Here is a 19325-nt window from a genome sequence, read left to right on the forward strand (position 1 = left end):
CCCCTCCTCCTGTGCGGCGGGTCCTCTGTCATCCCCCCTTCCTCCTGTGCGGCGGGTCCTCTGTCATCCACCCCTCCTCCTGTGCGGCGGGTCCTCTGTCATCCCCCCCCCCTCCTCCTGTGCGGCGGGTCCTCTGTCATCCCCCCCCCTCCTCCTGTGCGGCGGGTCCTCTGTCATCCCCCCCTTCCTCCTGTGCGGCGGGTCCTCTGTCATCCCCCCCCTCCTCCTGTGCGGCGGGTCCTCTGTCATCCCCCCCCCCTCCTCCTGTGCGGCGGGTCCTCTGTCATCCCCCCCCCTTCCTCCTGTGCGGCGGGTCCTCTGTCATCCCCCCCCTCCTCCTGTGCGGCGGGTCCTCTGTCATCCCCCCCCCTCCTCCTGTGCGGCGGGTCCTCTGTCATCCCCCCCTTCCTCCTGTGCGGCGGGTCCTCTGTCATCCACCCCTCCTCCTGTGCGGCGGGTCCTCTGTCATCCCCCCCCCTCCTCCTGTGCGGCGGGTCCTCTGTCATCCCCCCCCTCCTCCTGTGCGGCGGGTCCTCTGTCATCCCCCCCCTCCTCCTGTGCGGCGGGTCCTCTGTCATCCCCCCCCCCTCCTCCTGTGCGGCGGGTCCTCTGTCATCCCCCCCTCCTCCTGTGCGGCGGGTCCTCTGTCATCCCCCCCCCTCCTCCTGTGCGGCGGGTCCTCTGTCATCCCCCCCTCCTCCTGTGCGGCGGGTCCTCTGTCATCCCCCCCCCTCCTCCTGTGCGGCGGGTCCTCTGTCATCCCCCCCCCCTCCTCCTGTGCGGCGGGTCCTCTGTCATCCCCCCCCCTCCTCCTGTGCGGCGGGTCCTCTGTCATCCCCCCCTTCCTCCTGTGCGGCGGGTCCTCTGTCATCCACCCCCTCCTCCTGTGCGGCGGGTCCTCTGTCATCCCCCCCCTCCTCCTCCTGTGCGGCGGGTCCTCTGTCATCCCCCCCCTCCTCCTGTGCGGCGGGTCCTCTGTCATCCCCCCTCCTCCTGTGCGGCGGGTCCTCTGTCATCCCCCCCCCCTCCTCCTGTGCGGCGGGTCCTCTGTCATCCCCCCCCCTCCTCCTGTGCGGCGGGTCCTCTGTCATCCCCCCCCTTCCTCCTGTGCGGCGGGTCCTCTGTCATCCCCCCCCCTCCTCCTGTGCGGCGGGTCCTCTGTCATCCCCCCCCCTCCTCCTGTGCGGCGGGTCCTCTGTCATCCCCCCCTTCCTCCTGTGCGGCGGGTCCTCTGTCATCCCCCCCCTCCTCCTGTGCGGCGGGTCCTCTGTCATCCCCCCCCCCTCCTCCTGTGCGGCGGGTCCTCTGTCATCCCCCCCCCCTCCTCCTGTGCGGCGGGTCCTCTGTCATCCCCCCCCTCCTCCTGTGCGGCGGGTCCTCTGTCATCCCCCCCTTCCTCCTGTGCGGCGGGTCCTCTGTCATCCACCCCTCCTCCTGTGCGGCGGGTCCTCTGTCATCCCCCCCCCCTCCTCCTGTGCGGCGGGTCCTCTGTCATCCCCCCCTTCCTCCTGTGCGGCGGGTCCTCTGTCATCCCCCCCCCTCCTCCTGTGCGGCGGGTCCTCTGTCATCCCCGCCTCCCCCCCCTCCTCCTGTGCGGCGGGTCCTCTGTCATCCCCCCCCCTCCTCCTGTGCGGCGGGTCCTCTGTCATCCCCCCCTCCTCCTGTGCGGCGGGTCCTCTGTCATCCACCCCCTCCTCCTGTGCGGCGGGGTCCTCTGTCATCCCCCCCCCCCTCCTCCTGTGCGGCGGGTCCTCTGTCATCCCCCCCCCCTCCTCCTGTGCGGCGGGTCCTCTGTCATCCCCCCCCCTCCTCCTGTGCGGCGGGTCCTCTGTCATCCCCCCTTCCTCCTGTGCGGCGGGTCCTCTGTCATCCACCCCTCCTCCTGTGCGGCGGGTCCTCTGTCATCCCCCCCCCCTCCTCCTGTGCCGGCGGGTCCTCTGTCATCCCCCCTTCCTCCTGTGCGGCGGGTCCTCTGTCATCCCCCCCCCCTCCTCCTGTGCGGCGGGTCCTCTGTCATCCCCCCCCCCTCCTCCTGTGCGGCGGGTCCTCTGTCATCCCCCCCCCTCCTCCTGTGCGGCGGGTCCTCTGTCATCCCCCCTTCCTCCTGTGCGGCGGGTCCTCTGTCATCCACCCCTCCTCCTGTGCGGCGGGTCCTCTGTCATCCCCCCCCCCTCCTCCTGTGCGGCGGGTCCTCTGTCATCCCCCCCCCCTCCTCCTGTGCGGCGGGTCCTCTGTCATCCCCCCTTCCTCCTGTGCGGCGGGTCCTCTGTCATCCCCCCCCTCCTCCTGTGCGGCGGGTCCTCTGTCATCCCCCCCCCTCCTCCTGTGCGGCGGGTCCTCTGTCATCCCCCCCCCTTCCTCCTGTGCGGCGGGTCCTCTGTCATCCCCCCCCCTCCTCCTGTGCGGCGGGTCCTCTGTCATCCCCCCCCCTCCTCCTGTGCGGCGGGTCCTCTGTCATCCCCCCCCTCCTCCTGTGCGGCGGGTCCTCTGTCATCCCCCCCTCCTCCTGTGCGGCGGGTCCTCTGTCATCCCCCCCCTCCTCCTGTGCGGCGGGTCCTCTGTCATCCCCCCCCCCTCCTCCTGTGCGGCGGGTCCTCTGTCATCCCCCCCCCTCCTCCTGTGCGGCGGGTCCTCTGTCATCCCCCCCTCCTCCTGTGCGGCGGGTCCTCTGTCATCCCCCCCCATCCTCCTGTGCGGCGGGTCCTCTGTCATCCCCCCCCCTCCTCCTGTGCGGCGGGTCCTCTGTCATCCCCCCCTTCCTCCTGTGCGGCGGGTCCTCTGTCATCCGCCCCCTCCTCCTGTGCGGCGGGTCCTCTGTCATCCCCCCCCCTCCTCCTGTGCGGCGGGTCCTCTGTCATCCCCCCTTCCTCCTGTGCGGCGGGTCCTCTGTCATCCCCCCCCTCCTCCTGTGCGGCGGGTCCTCTGTCATCCCCCCCCCTCCTCCTGTGCGGCGGGTCCTCTGTCATCCCCCCCCCTTCCTCCTGTGCGGCGGGTCCTCTGTCATCCCCCCCTTCCTCCTGTGCGGCGGGTCCTCTGTCATCCCCCCCTTCCTCCTGTGCGGCGGGTCCTCTGTCATCCCCCCCCCCTCCTCCTGTGCCGGCGGGTCCTCTGTCATCCCCCCTTCCTCCTGTGCGGCGGGTCCTCTGTCATCCCCCCCCCTCCTCCTGTGCGGCGGGTCCTCTGTCATCCCCCCCCCTCCTCCTGTGCGGCGGGTCCTCTGTCATCCCCCCCCCTCCTCCTGTGCGGCGGGTCCTCTGTCATCCCCCCTTCCTCCTGTGCGGCGGGTCCTCTGTCATCCACCCCTCCTCCTGTGCGGCGGGTCCTCTGTCATCCCCCCCCCCCTCCTCCTGTGCGGCGGGTCCTCTGTCATCCCCCCCCCCCTCCTCCTGTGCGGCGGGTCCTCTGTCATCCCCCCCTTCCTCCTGTGCGGCGGGTCCTCTGTCATCCCCCCCCTCCTCCTGTGCGGCGGGTCCTCTGTCATCCCCCCCCCTCCTCCTGTGCGGCGGGTCCTCTGTCATCCCCCCCCCTTCCTCCTGTGCGGCGGGTCCTCTGTCATCCCCCCCCTCCTCCTGTGCGGCGGGTCCTCTGTCATCCCCCCCCCTCCTCCTGTGCGGCGGGTCCTCTGTCATCCCCCCTTCCTCCTGTGCGGCGGGTCCTCTGTCATCCACCCCCTCCTCCTGTGCGGCGGGTCCTCTGTCATCCCCCCCCCTCCTCCTGTGCGGCGGGTCCTCTGTCATCCCCCCCCTCCTCCTGTGCGGCGGGTCCTCTGTCATCCCCCCCCCCTCCTCCTGTGCGGCGGGTCCTCTGTCATCCCCCCCCCTCCTCCTGTGCGGCGGGTCCTCTGTCATCCCCCCCTTCCTCCTGTGCGGCGGGTCCTCTGTCATCCCCCCCCCCTCCTCCTGTGCCGCGGGTCCTCTGTCATCCCCCCCTTCTCCTGTGCGGCGGGTCCTCTGTCATCCCCCCCCCCTCCTCCTGTGCGGCGGGTCCTCTGTCATCCCCCCCCCTCCTCCTGTGCGGCGGGTCCTCTGTCATCCCCCCCCCTCCTCCTGTGCGGCGGGTCCTCTGTCATCCCCCCCCTTCCTCCTGTGCGGCGGGTCCTCTGTCATCCACCCCTCCTCCTGTGCGGCGGGTCCTCTGTCATCCCCCCCCCCTCCTCCTGTGCGGCGGGTCCTCTGTCATCCCCCCCCCCTCCTCCTGTGCGGCGGGTCCTCTGTCATCCCCCCTTCCTCCTGTGCGGCGGGTCCTCTGTCATCCCCCCCCCTCCTCCTGTGCGGCGGGTCCTCTGTCATTCCCCCCCCCCTCCTCCTGTGCGGCGGGTCCTCTGTCATCCCCCCCCCTTCCTCCTGTGCGGCGGGTCCTCTGTCATCCCCCCCCCTCCTCCTGTGCGGCGGGTCCTCTGTCATCCCCCCCCTCCTCCTGTGCGGCGGGTCCTCTGTCATCCCCCCTTCCTCCTGTGCGGCGGGTCCTCTGTCATCCACCCCCTCCTCCTGTGCGGCGGGTCCTCTGTCATCCCCCCCCCCTCCTCCTGTGCGGCGGGTCCTCTGTCATCCCCCCCCCTCCTCCTGTGCGGCGGGTCCTCTGTCATCCCCCCCCCTCCTCCTGTGCGGCGGGTCCTCTGTCATCCCCCCCTTCCTCCTGTGCGTCGGGTCCTCTGTCATCCACCCCCTCCTCCTGTGCGGCGGGTCCTCTGTCATCCCCCCCCCCTCCTCCTGTGCCGCGGGTCCTCTGTCATCCCCCCCTTCCTCCTGTGCGGCGGGTCCTCTGTCATCCCCCCCCCCTCCTCCTGTGCGGCGGGTCCTCTGTCATCCCCCCCCCCTCCTCCTGTGCGGCGGGTCCTCTGTCATCCCCCCCCCTCCTCCTGTGCGGCGGGTCCTCTGTCATCCCCCCCTTCCTCCTGTGCGGCGGGTCCTCTGTCATCCACCCCCTCCTCCTGTGCGGCGGGTCCTCTGTCATCCCCCCCCCCCTCCTCCTGTGCGGCGGGTCCTCTGTCATCCCCCCCCCTCCTCCTGTGCGGCGGGTCCTCTGTCATCCCCCCCCCTCCTCCTGTGCGGCGGGTCCTCTGTCATCCCCCCTTCCTCCTGTGCGGCGGGTCCTCTGTCATCCACCCCTCCTCCTGTGCGGCGGGTCCTCTGTCATCCCCCCCCCCTCCTCCTGTGCCGCGGGTCCTCTGTCATCCCCCCCTTCCTCCTGTGCGGCGGGTCCTCTGTCATCCCCCCCCCCCTCCTCCTGTGCGGCGGGTCCTCTGTCATCCCCCCCCCTCCTCCTGTGCGGCGGGTCCTCTGTCATCCCCCCCCCTCCTCCTGTGCGGCGGGTCCTCTGTCATCCCCCCCTTCCTCCTGTGCGGCGGGTCCTCTGTCATCCACCCCTCCTCCTGTGCGGCGGGTCCTCTGTCATCCCCCCCCCCTCCTCCTGTGCGGCGGGTCCTCTGTCATCCCCCCCCCTCCTCCTGTGCGGCGGGTCCTCTGTCATCCCCCCCTTCCTCCTGTGCGGCGGGTCCTCTGTCATCCCCCCCCTCCTCCTGTGCGGCGGGTCCTCTGTCATCCCCCCCCCTCCTCCTGTGCGGCGGGTCCTCTGTCATCCCCCCCCCTTCCTCCTGTGCGGCGGGTCCTCTGTCATCCCGTCCTCTGTCATCCCCCCCCCCTCCTGGCGCGGGTCCCTCTCCCCCCCTCCTGTGCGGCGGGTCCTCTGTCATCCCCCCCTTCCTCCTGTGCGGCGGGTCCTCTGTCATCCACCCCCTCCTCCTGTGCGGCGGGTCCTCTGTCATCCCCCCCCCTCCTCCTGTGCGGCGGGTCCTCTGTCATCCCCCCCCCTCCTCCTGTGCGGCGGGTCCTCTGTCATCCCCCCCCCTGGGCGGCTGTCCCCCCCTCCTCCTGTGCGGCGGGTCCTCTGTCATCCCCCCCATCCTCCTGTGCGGCGGGTCCTCTGTCATCCCCCCCCCTCTCCTGTGCGCGGGTCCTCTGTCATCCCCCCCCTTCCTCCTGTGCCGGCGGGTCCTCTGTCATCCGCCCCTCCTCCTGTGCGGCGGGTCCTCTGTCATCCCCCCTCCTCCTGCCGTCCTCTGTTCCGCGGGTCCTCTGTCATCCCCCCCTCCTCCTGTGCGGCGGGTCCTCTGTCATCCCCCCCCCCCTCCTCCTGTGCGGCGGGTCCTCTGTCATCCCCCCCCCTCCTCCTGTGCGGCGGGTCCTCTGTCATCCCCCCCCTCCTCCTGTGCGGCGGGTCCTCTGTCATCCCCCCCCTTCCTCCTGTGCGGCGGGTCCTCTGTCATCCACCCCCTCCTCCTGTGCGGCGGGTCCTCTGTCATCCCCCCCCCTCCTCCTGTGCGGCGGGTCCTCTGTCATCCCCCCCCCTCCTCCTGTGCGGCGGGTCCTCTGTCATCCCCCCCTTCCTCCTGTGCGGCGGGTCCTCTGTCATCCCCCCCCCTCCTCCTGTGCGGCGGGTCCTCTGTCATCCCCCCCCTCCTCCTGTGCGGCGGGTCCTCTGTCATCCCCCCCCCCTCCTCCTGTGCGGCGGGTCCTCTGTCATCCCCCCCTCCTCCTGTGCGGCGGGTCCTCTGTCATCCCCCCCCCTCCTCCTGTGCGGCGGGTCCTCTGTCATCCCCCCCCTTCCTCCTGTGCGGCGGGTCCTCTGTCATCCCCCCCCCCTCCTCCTGTGCGGCGGGTCCTCTGTCATCCCCCCCCCTCCTCCTGTGCGGCGGGTCCTCTGTCATCCCCCCCCCTCCTCCTGTGCGGCGGGTCCTCTGTCATCCCCGACCCCCTCCTCCTGTGCGGCGGGTCCTCTGTCATCCCCCCCCTTCCTCCTGTGCGGCGGGTCCTCTGTCATCCCCCCCCCCTCCTCCTGTGCGGCGGGTCCTCTGTCATCCCCCCCCCTCCTCCTGTGCGGCGGGTCCTCTGTCATCCCCCCCTCCTCCTGTGCGGCGGGTCCTCTGTCATCCACCCCCTCCTCCTGTGCGGCGGGTCCTCTGTCATCCCCCCCCCCCTCCTCCTGTGCGGCGGGTCCTCTGTCATCCCCCCCCCTCCTCCTGTGCGGCGGGTCCTCTGTCATCCCCCCCCCTCCTCCTGTGCGGCGGGTCCTCTGTCATCCCCCCCTTCCTCCTGTGCGGCGGGTCCTCTGTCATCCCACCCCTCCTCCTGTGCGGCGGGTCCTCTGTCATCCCCCCCCCTCCTCCTGTGCCGCGGGTCCTCTGTCATCCCCCCCTTCCTCCTGTGCGGCGGGTCCTCTGTCATCCCCCCCCCCTCCTCCTGTGCGGCGGGTCCTCTGTCATCCCCCCCCCTCCTCCTGTGCGGCGGGTCCTCTGTCATCCCCCCCCCTCCTCCTGTGCGGCGGGTCCTCTGTCATCCCCCCTTCCTCCTGTGCGGCGGGTCCTCTGTCATCCACCCCTCCTCCTGTGCGGCGGGTCCTCTGTCATCCCCCCCCCCTCCTCCTGTGCGGCGGGTCCTCTGTCATCCCCCCCCCTCCTCCTGTGCGGCGGGTCCTCTGTCATCCCCCCTTCCTCCTGTGCGGCGGGTCCTCTGTCATCCCCCCCCTCCTCCTGTGCGGCGGGTCCTCTGTCATCCCCCCCCCTCCTCCTGTGCGGCGGGTCCTCTGTCATCCCCCCCCCTTCCTCCTGTGCGGCGGGTCCTCTGTCATCCCCCCCCTCCTCCTGTGCGGCGGGTCCTCTGTCATCCCCCCCCCTCCTCCTGTGCGGCGGGTCCTCTGTCATCCCCCCTTCCTCCTGTGCGGCGGGTCCTCTGTCATCCACCCCTCCTCCTGTGCGGCGGGTCCTCTGTCATCCCCCCCCCCTCCTCCTGTGCGGCGGGTCCTCTGTCATCCCCCCCCTCCTCCTGTGCGGCGGGTCCTCTGTCATCCCCCCCCCTCCTCCTGTGCGGCGGGTCCTCTGTCATCCACCCCTCCTCCTGTGCGGCGGGTCCTCTGTCATCCCCCCCCCCTCCTCCTGTGCCGCGGGTCCTCTGTCATCCCCCCTTCCTCCTGTGCGGCGGGTCCTCTGTCATCCCCCCCCCCCTCCTCCTGTGCGGCGGGTCCTCTGTCATCCCCCCCCCTCCTCCTGTGCGGCGGGTCCTCTGTCATCCCCCCCCCTCCTCCTGTGCGGCGGGTCCTCTGTCATCCCCCCTTCCTCCTGTGCGGCGGGTCCTCTGTCATCCACCCCTCCTCCTGTGCGGCGGGTCCTCTGTCATCCCCCCCCCTCCTCCTGTGCGGCGGGTCCTCTGTCATCCCCCCCCCCTCCTCCTGTGCGGCGGGTCCTCTGTCATCCCCCCTTCCTCCTGTGCGGCGGGTCCTCTGTCATCCCCCCCCTCCTCCTGTGCGGCGGGTCCTCTGTCATCCCCCCCCCTCCTCCTGTGCGGCGGGTCCTCTGTCATCCCCCCCCCTTCCTCCTGTGCGGCGGGTCCTCTGTCATCCCCCCCCTCCTCCTGTGCGGCGGGTCCTCTGTCATCCCCCCCCTTCCTCCTGTGCGGCGGGTCCTCTGTCATCCCCCCTTCCTCCTGTGCGGCGGGTCCTCTGTCATCCCCCCTCCTTCTCCTCCTGTGCGGCGGGTCCTCTATCATACCCCCTCCTCCTGTGCGGCTGGTCATCTGTCATCCACCCCTCCTCCTGTGCGGCGGGTCCTCTGTCATCCACCCCTCCTCCTGTGCGGCGGGTCCTCTGTCATCCACCCCTCCTCCTGTGCGGCGGGTCATCTGTCATCCACCCCTCCTCCTGTGCGGCGGGTCATCTGTCATCCACCCCTCCTCCTGTGCGGCGGGTCATCTGTCATCCACCCCTCCTCCTGTGCGGCGGGTCCTCTGTCATCCACCCCTCCTCCTGTGCGGCGGGTCATCTGTCATCCCCCCTCCTCCTGTGCGGCGGGTCATCTGTCATCCACCCCTCCTCCTGTGCGGCGGGTCATCTGTCATCCACCCCTCCTCCTGTGCGGCGGGTCATCTGTCATCCACCCCTCCTCCTGTGCGGCGGGTCCTCTGTCATCCCCCCTCCTCCTGTGCGGCGGGTCCTCTGTCATCCCCCCCCTCCTCCTGTGCCGCGGGTCCTCTGTCATCCCCCCCCCCTCCTCCTGTGCCGAGGGTCCTCTGTCATCCCCCCCCCTCCTCCTGTGCGGCGGGTCCTCTGTCATCCCCCCTCCTTCTCCTCCTGTGCGGCGGGTCCTCTATCATCCCCCCTCCTCCTGTGCGGCGGGTCATCTGTCGTCCACCCCTCCTCCTGTGCGGCGGGTCCTCTGTCATCCACCCCTCCTCCTGTGCGGCGGGTCCTCTGTCATCCACCCCTCCTCCTGTGCGGCGGGTCATCTGTCATCCACCCCTCCTCCTGTGCCGCGGGTCCTATGTCATCCCCCCCCCCCCTCCTCCTGTGCGGCGGGTCCTCTGTCATCCCCCCCCTCCTCCTGTGCGGCGGGTCCTCTGTCATCCCCCCCTCCTCCTGTGCGGCGGGTCCTCTGTCATCCCCCCCTCCTCCTGTGCGGCGGGTCCTCTGTCATCCCCCCCCCCCTCCTCCTGTGCGGCGGGTCCTCTGTCATCCCCCCCCCCTCCTCCTGTGCGGCGGGTCCTCTGTCATCCCCCCCCCTCCTCCTGTGCGGCGGGTCCTCTGTCATCCCCCCCCCCTCCTCCTCCTGTGCGGCGGGTCCTCTGTCATCCCCCCCCTACTCCTGTGCCGGGGGTCCTCTGTCATCCCCCCCCCTCCTCCTGTGCGGCGGGTCCTCTGTCATCCCCCCTCCTCCTCTTGTGCGGCGGGTCCTCTGTCATCCCCCCCCTCCTGTGCGGCGGGTCCTCTGTCATCCCCCCCCTGCTCCTGTGCGGCGGGTCCTCTGTCATCCCCCCCTCCTCCTGTGCGGCGGGTCCTCTGTCATCCCCCCCCTCCTCCTGTGCGGCGGGTCCTCTGTCATCCCCCCTCCTCCTCTTGTGCGGAGGGTCCTCTGTCATCCCCCCCCCCCTGTGCGGCGGGTCCTCTGTCATCCCCCCCCCTCCTCCTGTGCGGCGGGTCCTCTGTCATCCCCCCCCCCTGTGCGGCGGGTCCTCTGTCATCCCCCCCCCTCCTCCTGTGCGGCGGGTCCTCTGTCATTCCCCCCCCTCCTCCTGTGCCGCGGGTCCTCTGTCATCCCCCCTTCCTCCTGTGCGGCGGGTCCTCTGTCATCCCCCCCCTCCTCCTGTGCGGCGGGTCCTCTGTCATCCCCCCTCCTCCTCTTGTGCGGAGGGTCCTCTGTCATCCCCCCCCCCCTGTGCGGCGGGTCCTCTGTCATCCCCCCCCCTCCTCCTGTGCGGCGGGTCCTCTGTCATCCCCCCCCCCTGTGCGGCGGGTCCTCTGTCATCCCCCCCCCTCCTCCTGTGCGGCGGGTCCTCTGTCATCCCCCCCCTCCTCCTGTGCCGCGGGTCCTCTGTCATCCCCCCTTCCTCCTGTGCGGCGGGTCCTCTGTCATCCCCCCTTCCTCCTGTGCGGCGGGTCCTCTGTCATCCCCCCTCCTTCTCCTCCTGTGCGGCGGGTCCTCTATCATACCCCCTCCTCCTGTGCGGCGGGTCATCTGTCATCCACCCCTCCTCCTGTGCGGCGGGTCCTCTGTCATCCACCCCTCCTCCTGTGCGGCGGGTCCTCTGTCATCCACCCCTCCTCCTGTGCGGCGGGTCATCTGTCATCCACCCCTCCTCCTGTGCGGCGGGTCATCTGTCATCCACCCCTCCTCCTGTGCGGCGGGTCATCTGTCATCCACCCCTCCTCCTGTGCGGCGGGTCCTCTGTCATCCCCCCCCCCTCCTCCTGTGCCGCGGGTCCTGTGTCATCCCCCCCCCTCCTCCTGTGCAGCGGGTCCTCTGTCATCCCCCCCTCCTCCTGTGCGGCGGGTCCTCTGTCATCCCCCCCTCCTCCTCCTGTGCGGCGGGTCCTCTGTCATCCCCCCCCTCCTCCTGTGCGGCGGGTCCTCTGTCATCCCCCCCCCTCCTCCTGTGCGGCGGGTCCTCTGTCATCCCCCCCCCTCCTCCTGTGCCGCGGGTCCTCTGTCATCCCCCCCCCTCCTCCTGTGCCGCGGGTCCTCTGTCATCCTTCCCCCCCCCCTCCTGTGCGGCGGGTCCTCTGTCATCCCCCCCCCCTCCTCCTGTGCGGCGGGTCCTCTGTCATCCCCCCCCCCCTCCTCCTGTGCGGCGGGTCCTCTGTCATCCCCCCCCCTCCTCCTGTGCGGCGGGTCCTCTGTCATCCCCCCCCCCCTCCTCCTGTGCGGCGGGTCCTCTGTCATCCCCCCCCCCTCCTCCTGTGCGGCGGGTCCTCTGTCATCCCCCCCCCCCTCCTCCTGTGCGGCGGGTCCTCTGTCATCCCCCCCCCTCCTCCTCCTGTGCGGCGGGTCCTCTGTCATTACCCCCCAATCCTGTGCGGCGGGTCCTCTGTCATGTCATCCCCCCTTCTTTGCTGTGGGTCCACTGAGCCCCCCCTCCCGGGCGGCTGGTCCTCTGTCGTCCCCTCCCCCCTTTGTGGCGGGCCCCCTCACTTCAGTTCCCCCTCCTTATTCTCTGGCTTCATCTTCTTTCTTGTGGTTTTTGTTTTTCAGCTTTGTGTGGTGGGAATTCAGTGGAGAGGAAGGTTTACGTCACTCTGAACAGCACGGCCCCCTGTGTCCGGCTCCTGAACGCCACGCACCAGATCGGATGCCAGTGTGAGTCCTAGTCCTACAAGGCCTTGGGAGGTTATTTCTTTCTACAGAGGCCACAAGAAAATTAGAGGCCAGGGGAGGGCCCCCTCTCTGCCGCCCGGGGTGCCGCCCTCTTTCTCTCACCCTGTCTGTCTCTCCGGCGCTGCTTAGTGTCTAAAGGGAGAAGAAAAAAATGGCGACAGAGAAAGTCTGGGTTATAAACAATTGGTTGAACAGCGTTCTTTCTTATTGGGGGGGCAAAACTTTGGAATGGGGGGTACTCTGATTACATTTAAAAAAAAAAAAAATATCCAGAAAATGGCCTAATAGATAAAGAAAGCAAAAATAAGCACCTAAACGTATGTGTAAGCTGTGAGTCCGGATTACTGTGGGCTAATCCCTACGTGCCTCTAGAGCAGCCGTCTACCCTGCACTTTTCTCTACCAATACAGTAATAGATATATTATTCAATATGAGCTCATGACTCCTTTTGCCCATGCATGTTCAGGGAATGGGACGACAACTTAATACTCTGGATTATGCTGCCAACTTTCTCGACAAAAGGAAGTGGGAAATAAATCACCATCAATTGTATCTATAGATAATAGATAACATGGGTACTGAAGTAGGATAAGTACTCTATAGAGTTGACGTTCTCTGTATTGTCCTTTACGTTGTTGTTTTTCAGCCTCTAGAAATGGCGACACGGGTGTGATACATGTTGTGGAGAGGGAAGAAGACTTGCCCTGGGTACTGGAGACCGGTCCTACCCCTCCGTACATAGTTCTTCTGGAAAGCAACCTGTTCACCAAGTAAGAAACGACTAATAAGGCTATGTTCACACTTTGCGGATTTTGCTGCGGATCCGACCGCTGCGGATCTGCAGCAGTTTCCCATGAGTTTACAGTACAATTTAAACCTATGGGAAACAAAAAACGCTGTGCACATGCTGCGGAAAAAACCGCGCGGAAACACAGCGGATTACATTCCGCAGCATGTCACTTCTTTTCTGCGGATTTTCACCTGCTCCAATAGGAAACTGCAGATGAAAATCCGCAGAAGAAACCACAGTAAAAACCGCGATAAATCCGCAGTAAAAACCGCGATGGGTTTTCACTGTGGATTTTGGAATTCTGCTGCAGAAAAATCCAGTGAAATCCGCAAAGTGTGAACTTAGCCCAAAGGTTTTCAATGTCCAAAAAAGAATAATGTATAGAATAACTAAGTGTTGGGTTTACCACATATTGATGAATGTCTCATCCCAATCAGGGACATTCTGCTGAAATTTAAGGAAAGCTCTAGAATATCTGGAGTAGCGGTAATATACTCCAAACCGCCCCCACCTGAAGGCTTCTCCATGGACCTTCAGTGTCCTAATGATGGATTTGGTGAGTTTGTTCTGCTTGTAATATATGTATGCTGCCCCCTATGTACAGAAATATAACTACTATAATGCCCCCTATGTACAAGAATATATCTACTACTAGATGGTGGCCCAATTCTAACGCATCGGGTATTCTAGAATATGCATGTCCACGTAGTATATATATCTACTATCATACTGTTCTTATGTATAAGAATATACTACTATAATACTGCCCCCTATGTACAAGAATATAACCACTATAATACTGCTCCTATGTACAAGAATATAACTACTATAATACTGCCCCTATGTACAAGAATATAACCACTATAATACTGCTCCTATGTACAAGAATATAACTACTATAATACTGCTCCTATGTCCAAGAATATAACCACTATAATACTGCTCCTATGTACAAGAATATAACCACTATAATACTGCTCCTATGTCCAAGAATATAACTACTATAATACTGCTCCTCTGTACAAGAATATAACTACTATAATACTGCTCCTATGTACAAGAATATAACTACTATAATACTGCCCCTATGTACAAGAATATAACTACTATAATACTGCTCCTATGTACAAGAATATAACTACTATAATACTGCTCCTATGTACAAGAATATAACTACTATAATACTGTCCCCTATGTACAACAATGTAACTACTATAATACTGCTCCTATGTCCAAGAATATAACCACTATAATACTGGTCCTATGTACAAGAATATAACTACTATAATACTGCTCCTATGTACAAAAATGTAACTACTATAAGGCTATGTGCATACATTCCGGATTTTTTTTCGGCGGTTTTCCGCTGAAAAAACGCTTAAAAAATGCTTACATTTAGCATCCCATCAATTTAATGGCATTCAGCAATTTTTGTGCCCGTCGCAGAAAAAAACGCAGCATGTTCATCAATTTTGCATAAAATCTGCGGATTTGCCGCTAAATTATTGTATTGGGAACCTCTGGCAAAAAAACGCAGTAAAAACGCGAAAAATACGCGTACGAATTTCCTGCGAAAGTAGTCTGGATTTACCCAGGAAAATTCTGCAAACTTTCCTGAACGTGTGCACATAGCCTAATACTGCCACTGTGTACAAAGATATAACTACTATAATACTGTCCCCTTTGTACAAGTGCACTGCTCAAAAAATAAAGGGAACACTTAAGCAACAGAATATAACTCCAAGTAAATCAAACTTCTGTGAAATCAAACTGTCCACTTAGGAAGCAACACTGATTGCCAATCAATTTCACATGCTTTTGTGCAAATGGAATAGACAACAGATGGAAATTATTGGCAATTATCAAGACACACTCAATAAAGGAGAGGTCCAGCAGGTGGGGACCACAGACCACATCCCAGTACTAATGCTTTCTGGCTGATGTTTTGGTCACTTTTGAATGTTGGCTGTGCTTTCACACTCGTGGTAGCATGAGACGGACTCTACAACCCACACAATTGGCTCGGCTAGTGCAGCTCATCCAGGATGGCACATTAATGCGAGCTGTGGCAAGAAGGTTTGCTGTGTCTGTCGGTGTAGTGTCCAGAGGCTGGAGGCGCTACCAGGAGACAGGCCAGTACACCAGGAGATGTGGAGGGGCCGTAGGAGGGCAACAACCCAGCAGCAGGACCGCTACTTCAGCCTTTGTGCAAGGAGGAACAGGAGGAGCACTGCTAGAGCCCTGAAAAATGACCTCCAGCAGGCCACAAATGTGCATGTGTCTGCACAAACGGTTAGAAACCGACTCCATGAGGATGGTCTGAGTACCTGACGTCCACAGATGGGGGTTGTGCTCACAGCCCAACACCGTGCAGGATGCTTGGCATTTGCCACAGAACACCAGGATTGGCAAATTCGCCACTGGCACCCTGTGCTCTCCACAGATGAAAGCAGGTTCACACTGAGCACAGGTGACAGATGTGACAGAGTCTGGAGATGCCGTGGAGATCCTTCAGCATGACCGGTTTGGCAGTGGGTCAGTAATGGTGCGGGGTGGCATTTCTTCGGAGGGCCGCACAGCCCTCCATGTGTTCACCAGAGGTAGCCTGACTGTAATTAGGAACCGAGATGAGATCCTCAGACCCCTTGTGAGACCATATGCTGGTGGTGTTGGCCTTGGGTTCCTCCTAATGCAGGAGAATGCCAGACCTCATGTGGCTGGAGTGTGTCAGCAGTTCCTGCAAGATGAAGGCTTTGAAGCTCTCGACTGGCCTGCCCATTCCCCCAGACATGAATTTAATTGAACACATCTGGGACATCATGTCTCGCACCATCCACCAATGTCATGTTGCACCACAGACTGTCCAGGAGTTGGCGGATGCTTTAGTCCAGGTGTGGGATGAGATCCCTCAGGAGACCATCCACCTCATCAGGAGCATGCCCAGGCGTTGTAGTGAGGTCATACAGGCACGTGGAGGCACCACACACACAACTGAGCATAATTTCCTTGTCTTGAGGCATTTCCACTGAAGTTGGATCAGCCTGTAACTTCATTTTCCATTTTAATTTTGAGCATCATTCCAACCCCAGACCGTGGGATTTTAGTTGTGATTTACATTGATCATTTTTAGGTTTTATTGTTCTCAGCACATTCCACTATGTAATGAATAAAGCTTTACAACTGAAATATTTCATTCAGTGATATCTAGGATGTGGGATTTTAGTGTTCCCTTTATTTTTTTGAGCAGTGTATATAACTACTATAATACTGCCCCTATGTACAAGAATATAATTTCTATAATTCTGCCCCTATGTACAAGAATATAACTACTATAATGCCACTATGTACAGGATATAACTACTATAATACTGCCCTATATGTATAAGAATGACTACTATAATTCTGCTCCCTATGAACAAGTATATGACTACTATAATCCTGCCGTCCTCCTCAGGACTGTACTCCAGTAAGCACGGATCCCAGTACTCGCACTGTAATGGGACGCTGTGGAATCCTCTTGGTAGTGGGATGTCCTATGAAGATTTCCAGTTTCCCATCTTCCTCCTGCAGGATGAGAATGAGACGGAGGTCATTAAGCAGGTTGGTAGGTCACTCCTTCCTCGGATTTTTGTACTTTTCCATTGTCCTCCTCACCCTTTTTTCTCTCTCCAGTGTTACATGAAGCACAACATTCCTGGTAACGACACTTCTCCCCAGTACCCACTGTGTGCCATGCAGCTCATCTCTCCGATGTACGCCGTTACTAGCACCGTCACATGTATGAGGCGCAATTCAATCCAGATGTCCTTCAGCATCAACCCTGGTGAGTGTGCCCTGGGTGCCCTTGTATAATGTAACAGCGTAGTCTCCAGTACTGATGTCGTCACTGTCTTTTAGAAGCTGTGTGTGATACTCTTACTGATTATAATGTCTGGAGCACTGTGAAGCCGATCAACATCTCGGGGCCCATACCACCCGACGATCAGGTGGTCATATCGGCTGCCAGGGTGAGTGCGCTAGGGGCGGGGCTTCCCTCCCCAACTTACTATTTATGTCCTGCCGTCATGTTGGTCATCACTGGAAATGTTTGGGCGTCCTCTACTCTCTGGACAGCCTCACACTTTGGGTTGGACAAGGTGGAGACCTCCTTTAACCCCCGATAGTCATTATCTTCCCTATATGACTGACACATTGCAGTATAAAGTTCAAATGATGAAACGATTGCAGGTTCATTTGACCCCCCACCCCAAAAGAAAAAGTAAAGAACTAAATAGAAGATATATATATGTGAAATATAGAGAGGTTAGAGATACATCTAAAATATATATGAAAAAAGGTAAAGCTATAAATTCAAACTAAATCAAATACAACTATAAATATCATATGTACATGTAAAGGTTTAAGTGGGAAAAAATAAAAATATATATATCTACTATATAATTGTCTAAGGGTCACTTCTGTCTTTCTGTCTGTCTGTCCTTCTGTCACGGATATTCATTGGTCGCGGCCTCTGTCTGTCATGGCATCCAAGTCGCTGATTGGTCTCGCCAGCTGCCTGTCATGGCTGCCGCGACCAATCAGCGACGGCCACAGTCCGATTAGTCCCTCCCTACTCCTCTGCAGTCAGTGCCCGGCGCCCGCTCCATACTCCCTGCAGTCAGTGCCAGGCGCCCACTCCATACTCCCCTCCAGTCACCGCTCACACAGGGTTAATGCCAGCGGTAACGGACCGCATTATGCCGCGGGAAACTCACTCCGTTACCACCGCTATTAACCCTGTGTGACCAAGTTTTTACTATTGATGCTGCCTATGCAGCATCAATAGTAAAAAGATCTAATGTTAAAAATAATGAAAAAAAAAAAACCCTGCTATTCTCACCTTCCGTAGTCCAACGATGCGCTCCCGCCAGCTTCCGGTCCCAGAGATGCTTTGCGAAATTACCCAGAAGACTTAGCGGTCTCGCGAGACCGCTAAGTGATCTGGGTAATTTCGCAAAGCATCCTGGGAACGCAAGATGGCGGCAACCGCGCGCATCGCCACAGGTTCGCAGGATCTACACTGGATCCCGCCGGCGGGTGAGTATATAACTATTTTTTATTTAAATTTTTTTTTTTTTTTAACAGGGATATGGTGCCCACACTGCTAAATACTACGTGGGCTGTGTTAGATACCGTGTGGCTGATAATATACTACCTGGCCAGTGTTGGATACTATGTGGGCTGTGTTCTATACTGCGTGAGCTGCGTTATATACTCCATGGCTGCTATATACTACGTGGGCAGTGTTATATACTACGTGGCTGTTCTATACTGCGTGCTATATACTACGTGGCCACTGTTAGATACTATGTGGGCTGTGCTATATATTACGTGGGCTGTGTTATATACTGCGTGGCTGCTATATACTGTGTGGGCTGTGTTATATACTGTGTGGGCTGTTATTTACTGCCTGGCCTATATTAACGCATCGGGTATTCTACAGTATGTATGTATATAGCAGCCACATGGTATATACCACAGGCCATGTAGTACTTCTATATGCTACGTGGCCTCTGCTATATACTATGTATGTGTGTATGTATGTATGTGTATATATATATATATATATATATATATATATATATATATATATATATATATATATATATATATATATATATATATATATATATATATATATATATATATATATATATATATATATATACACATACATACATACATACATACATACATACATACATACATACATACATACATACATACATAGTACAGACCAAAAGTTTGGACAGGACACACCTTCTCATTTAAAGATTTTTCTGTATTTTCATGACTATGAAAAATTGTACATTCACACTGAAGGCATCAAAACTATGAATTAACACATGTGGAATTATATACTTTAAATTCAGTTGTTTCACACTTTTTTATGTCTTTATATTCTTTCTAGGTTCTTCAAAGTGGCCACCTTTTGCTTTGATGACTGCTTTGCACAGTCTTGGCATTCTCTTGATGAGCTTCAAGAGGTAGTCACCGGGAATGGTCTTCCAACAATCTTGAAGGAGTTCCCAGAGATGCTTAGCACTTGATGGCCCTTTTGCCCTCACTCTGCGGTCCAGTTCACCCCAAACCATCTCGATTGGGTTCAGGTCTGGTGACTGTGGAGGCCAGGTCATCTGGCGTAGCACCCAATCACTCTCCTTCTTGGTCAAATAGCCCTTACACAGCCTGGAGGTGTGTTTGGGGTCATTGTCCTGTTGAAAAATAAATGATGGTCCAACTAAACGCAAACCAGATGGAATAGCATGCTGCTGCAAGATGCTGTGGTAGCCAGGCTGGTTCAGTATGCCTTCAATTTTGAATAAATCCCCAACAGTGTCACCAGCAAAGCATCCCCACACCATTACACCTCCTCCATGCTTCACGGTGGGAGCCAGGCATGTAGAGTCCATCCGTTCACCTTTTCTGCATCGCACAAAGACATGGTGGTTGGAACCAAAGATATCCAATCTGGACTCATCAGACCAAAGCACAGATTTCCACTGGCCTAATGTCCATTTCTTGTGTTCTTTAGCCCAAACAAGTCTCTTCTGCTTGTTGCCTGTCCTTAGCAGTGGTTTCCTAGCAGCTATTTTACCATGAAGGCCTGCTGCACAAAGTCTCCTCTTAACAGTTATTGTAGAGATGTCTGCTGCTAGAATTATGTGTGGCATTGACCTGGTCTCTAATCTGAGCTCCTGTTAACCTGCGATTTCTGAGGCTAGTGACTCTGATAAACTTTTATCCTCAGAAGCAGAGGTTACTCTTGGTCTTCCTTTCCTGGGGCGGTCCTCATGTGAGCCAGTTTCTTTGTAGCGCTTGATGGTTTTTGCAACTGCACTTGGGGACGCTTTCAAAA

At 59.9% G+C, this 19325-nt stretch overlaps 1 protein-coding gene across 2 annotated transcripts in view; it reads left to right on the forward strand.

The window, feature by feature from the left end:
• The window catches only part of NCSTN (nicastrin), a 42364-nt gene that overhangs the window by 2729 nt on the left and 20310 nt on the right, over nucleotides 1-19325 (forward strand). Inside the window, exons 2-7 of one of the 2 annotated variants that reach the window (XM_069727389.1) lie at nucleotides 11515-11619; nucleotides 12284-12407; nucleotides 12865-12983; nucleotides 15882-16027; nucleotides 16100-16250; nucleotides 16325-16434. In XM_069727389.1, the coding sequence (XP_069583490.1) occupies nucleotides 11515-11619; nucleotides 12284-12407; nucleotides 12865-12983; nucleotides 15882-16027; nucleotides 16100-16250; nucleotides 16325-16434 (755 nt within the window). The remainder of the gene's footprint in view (nucleotides 1-11514; nucleotides 11620-12283; nucleotides 12408-12864; nucleotides 12984-15881; nucleotides 16028-16099; nucleotides 16251-16324; nucleotides 16435-19325) is intronic. The other variant, XM_069727397.1, reaches the window with a different exon arrangement.

This window comes from Ranitomeya imitator, chromosome 1 (assembly GCF_032444005.1).
Source record: "Ranitomeya imitator isolate aRanImi1 chromosome 1, aRanImi1.pri, whole genome shotgun sequence".
Classification (NCBI taxonomy): Eukaryota; Metazoa; Chordata; class Amphibia; order Anura; family Dendrobatidae; genus Ranitomeya; species Ranitomeya imitator.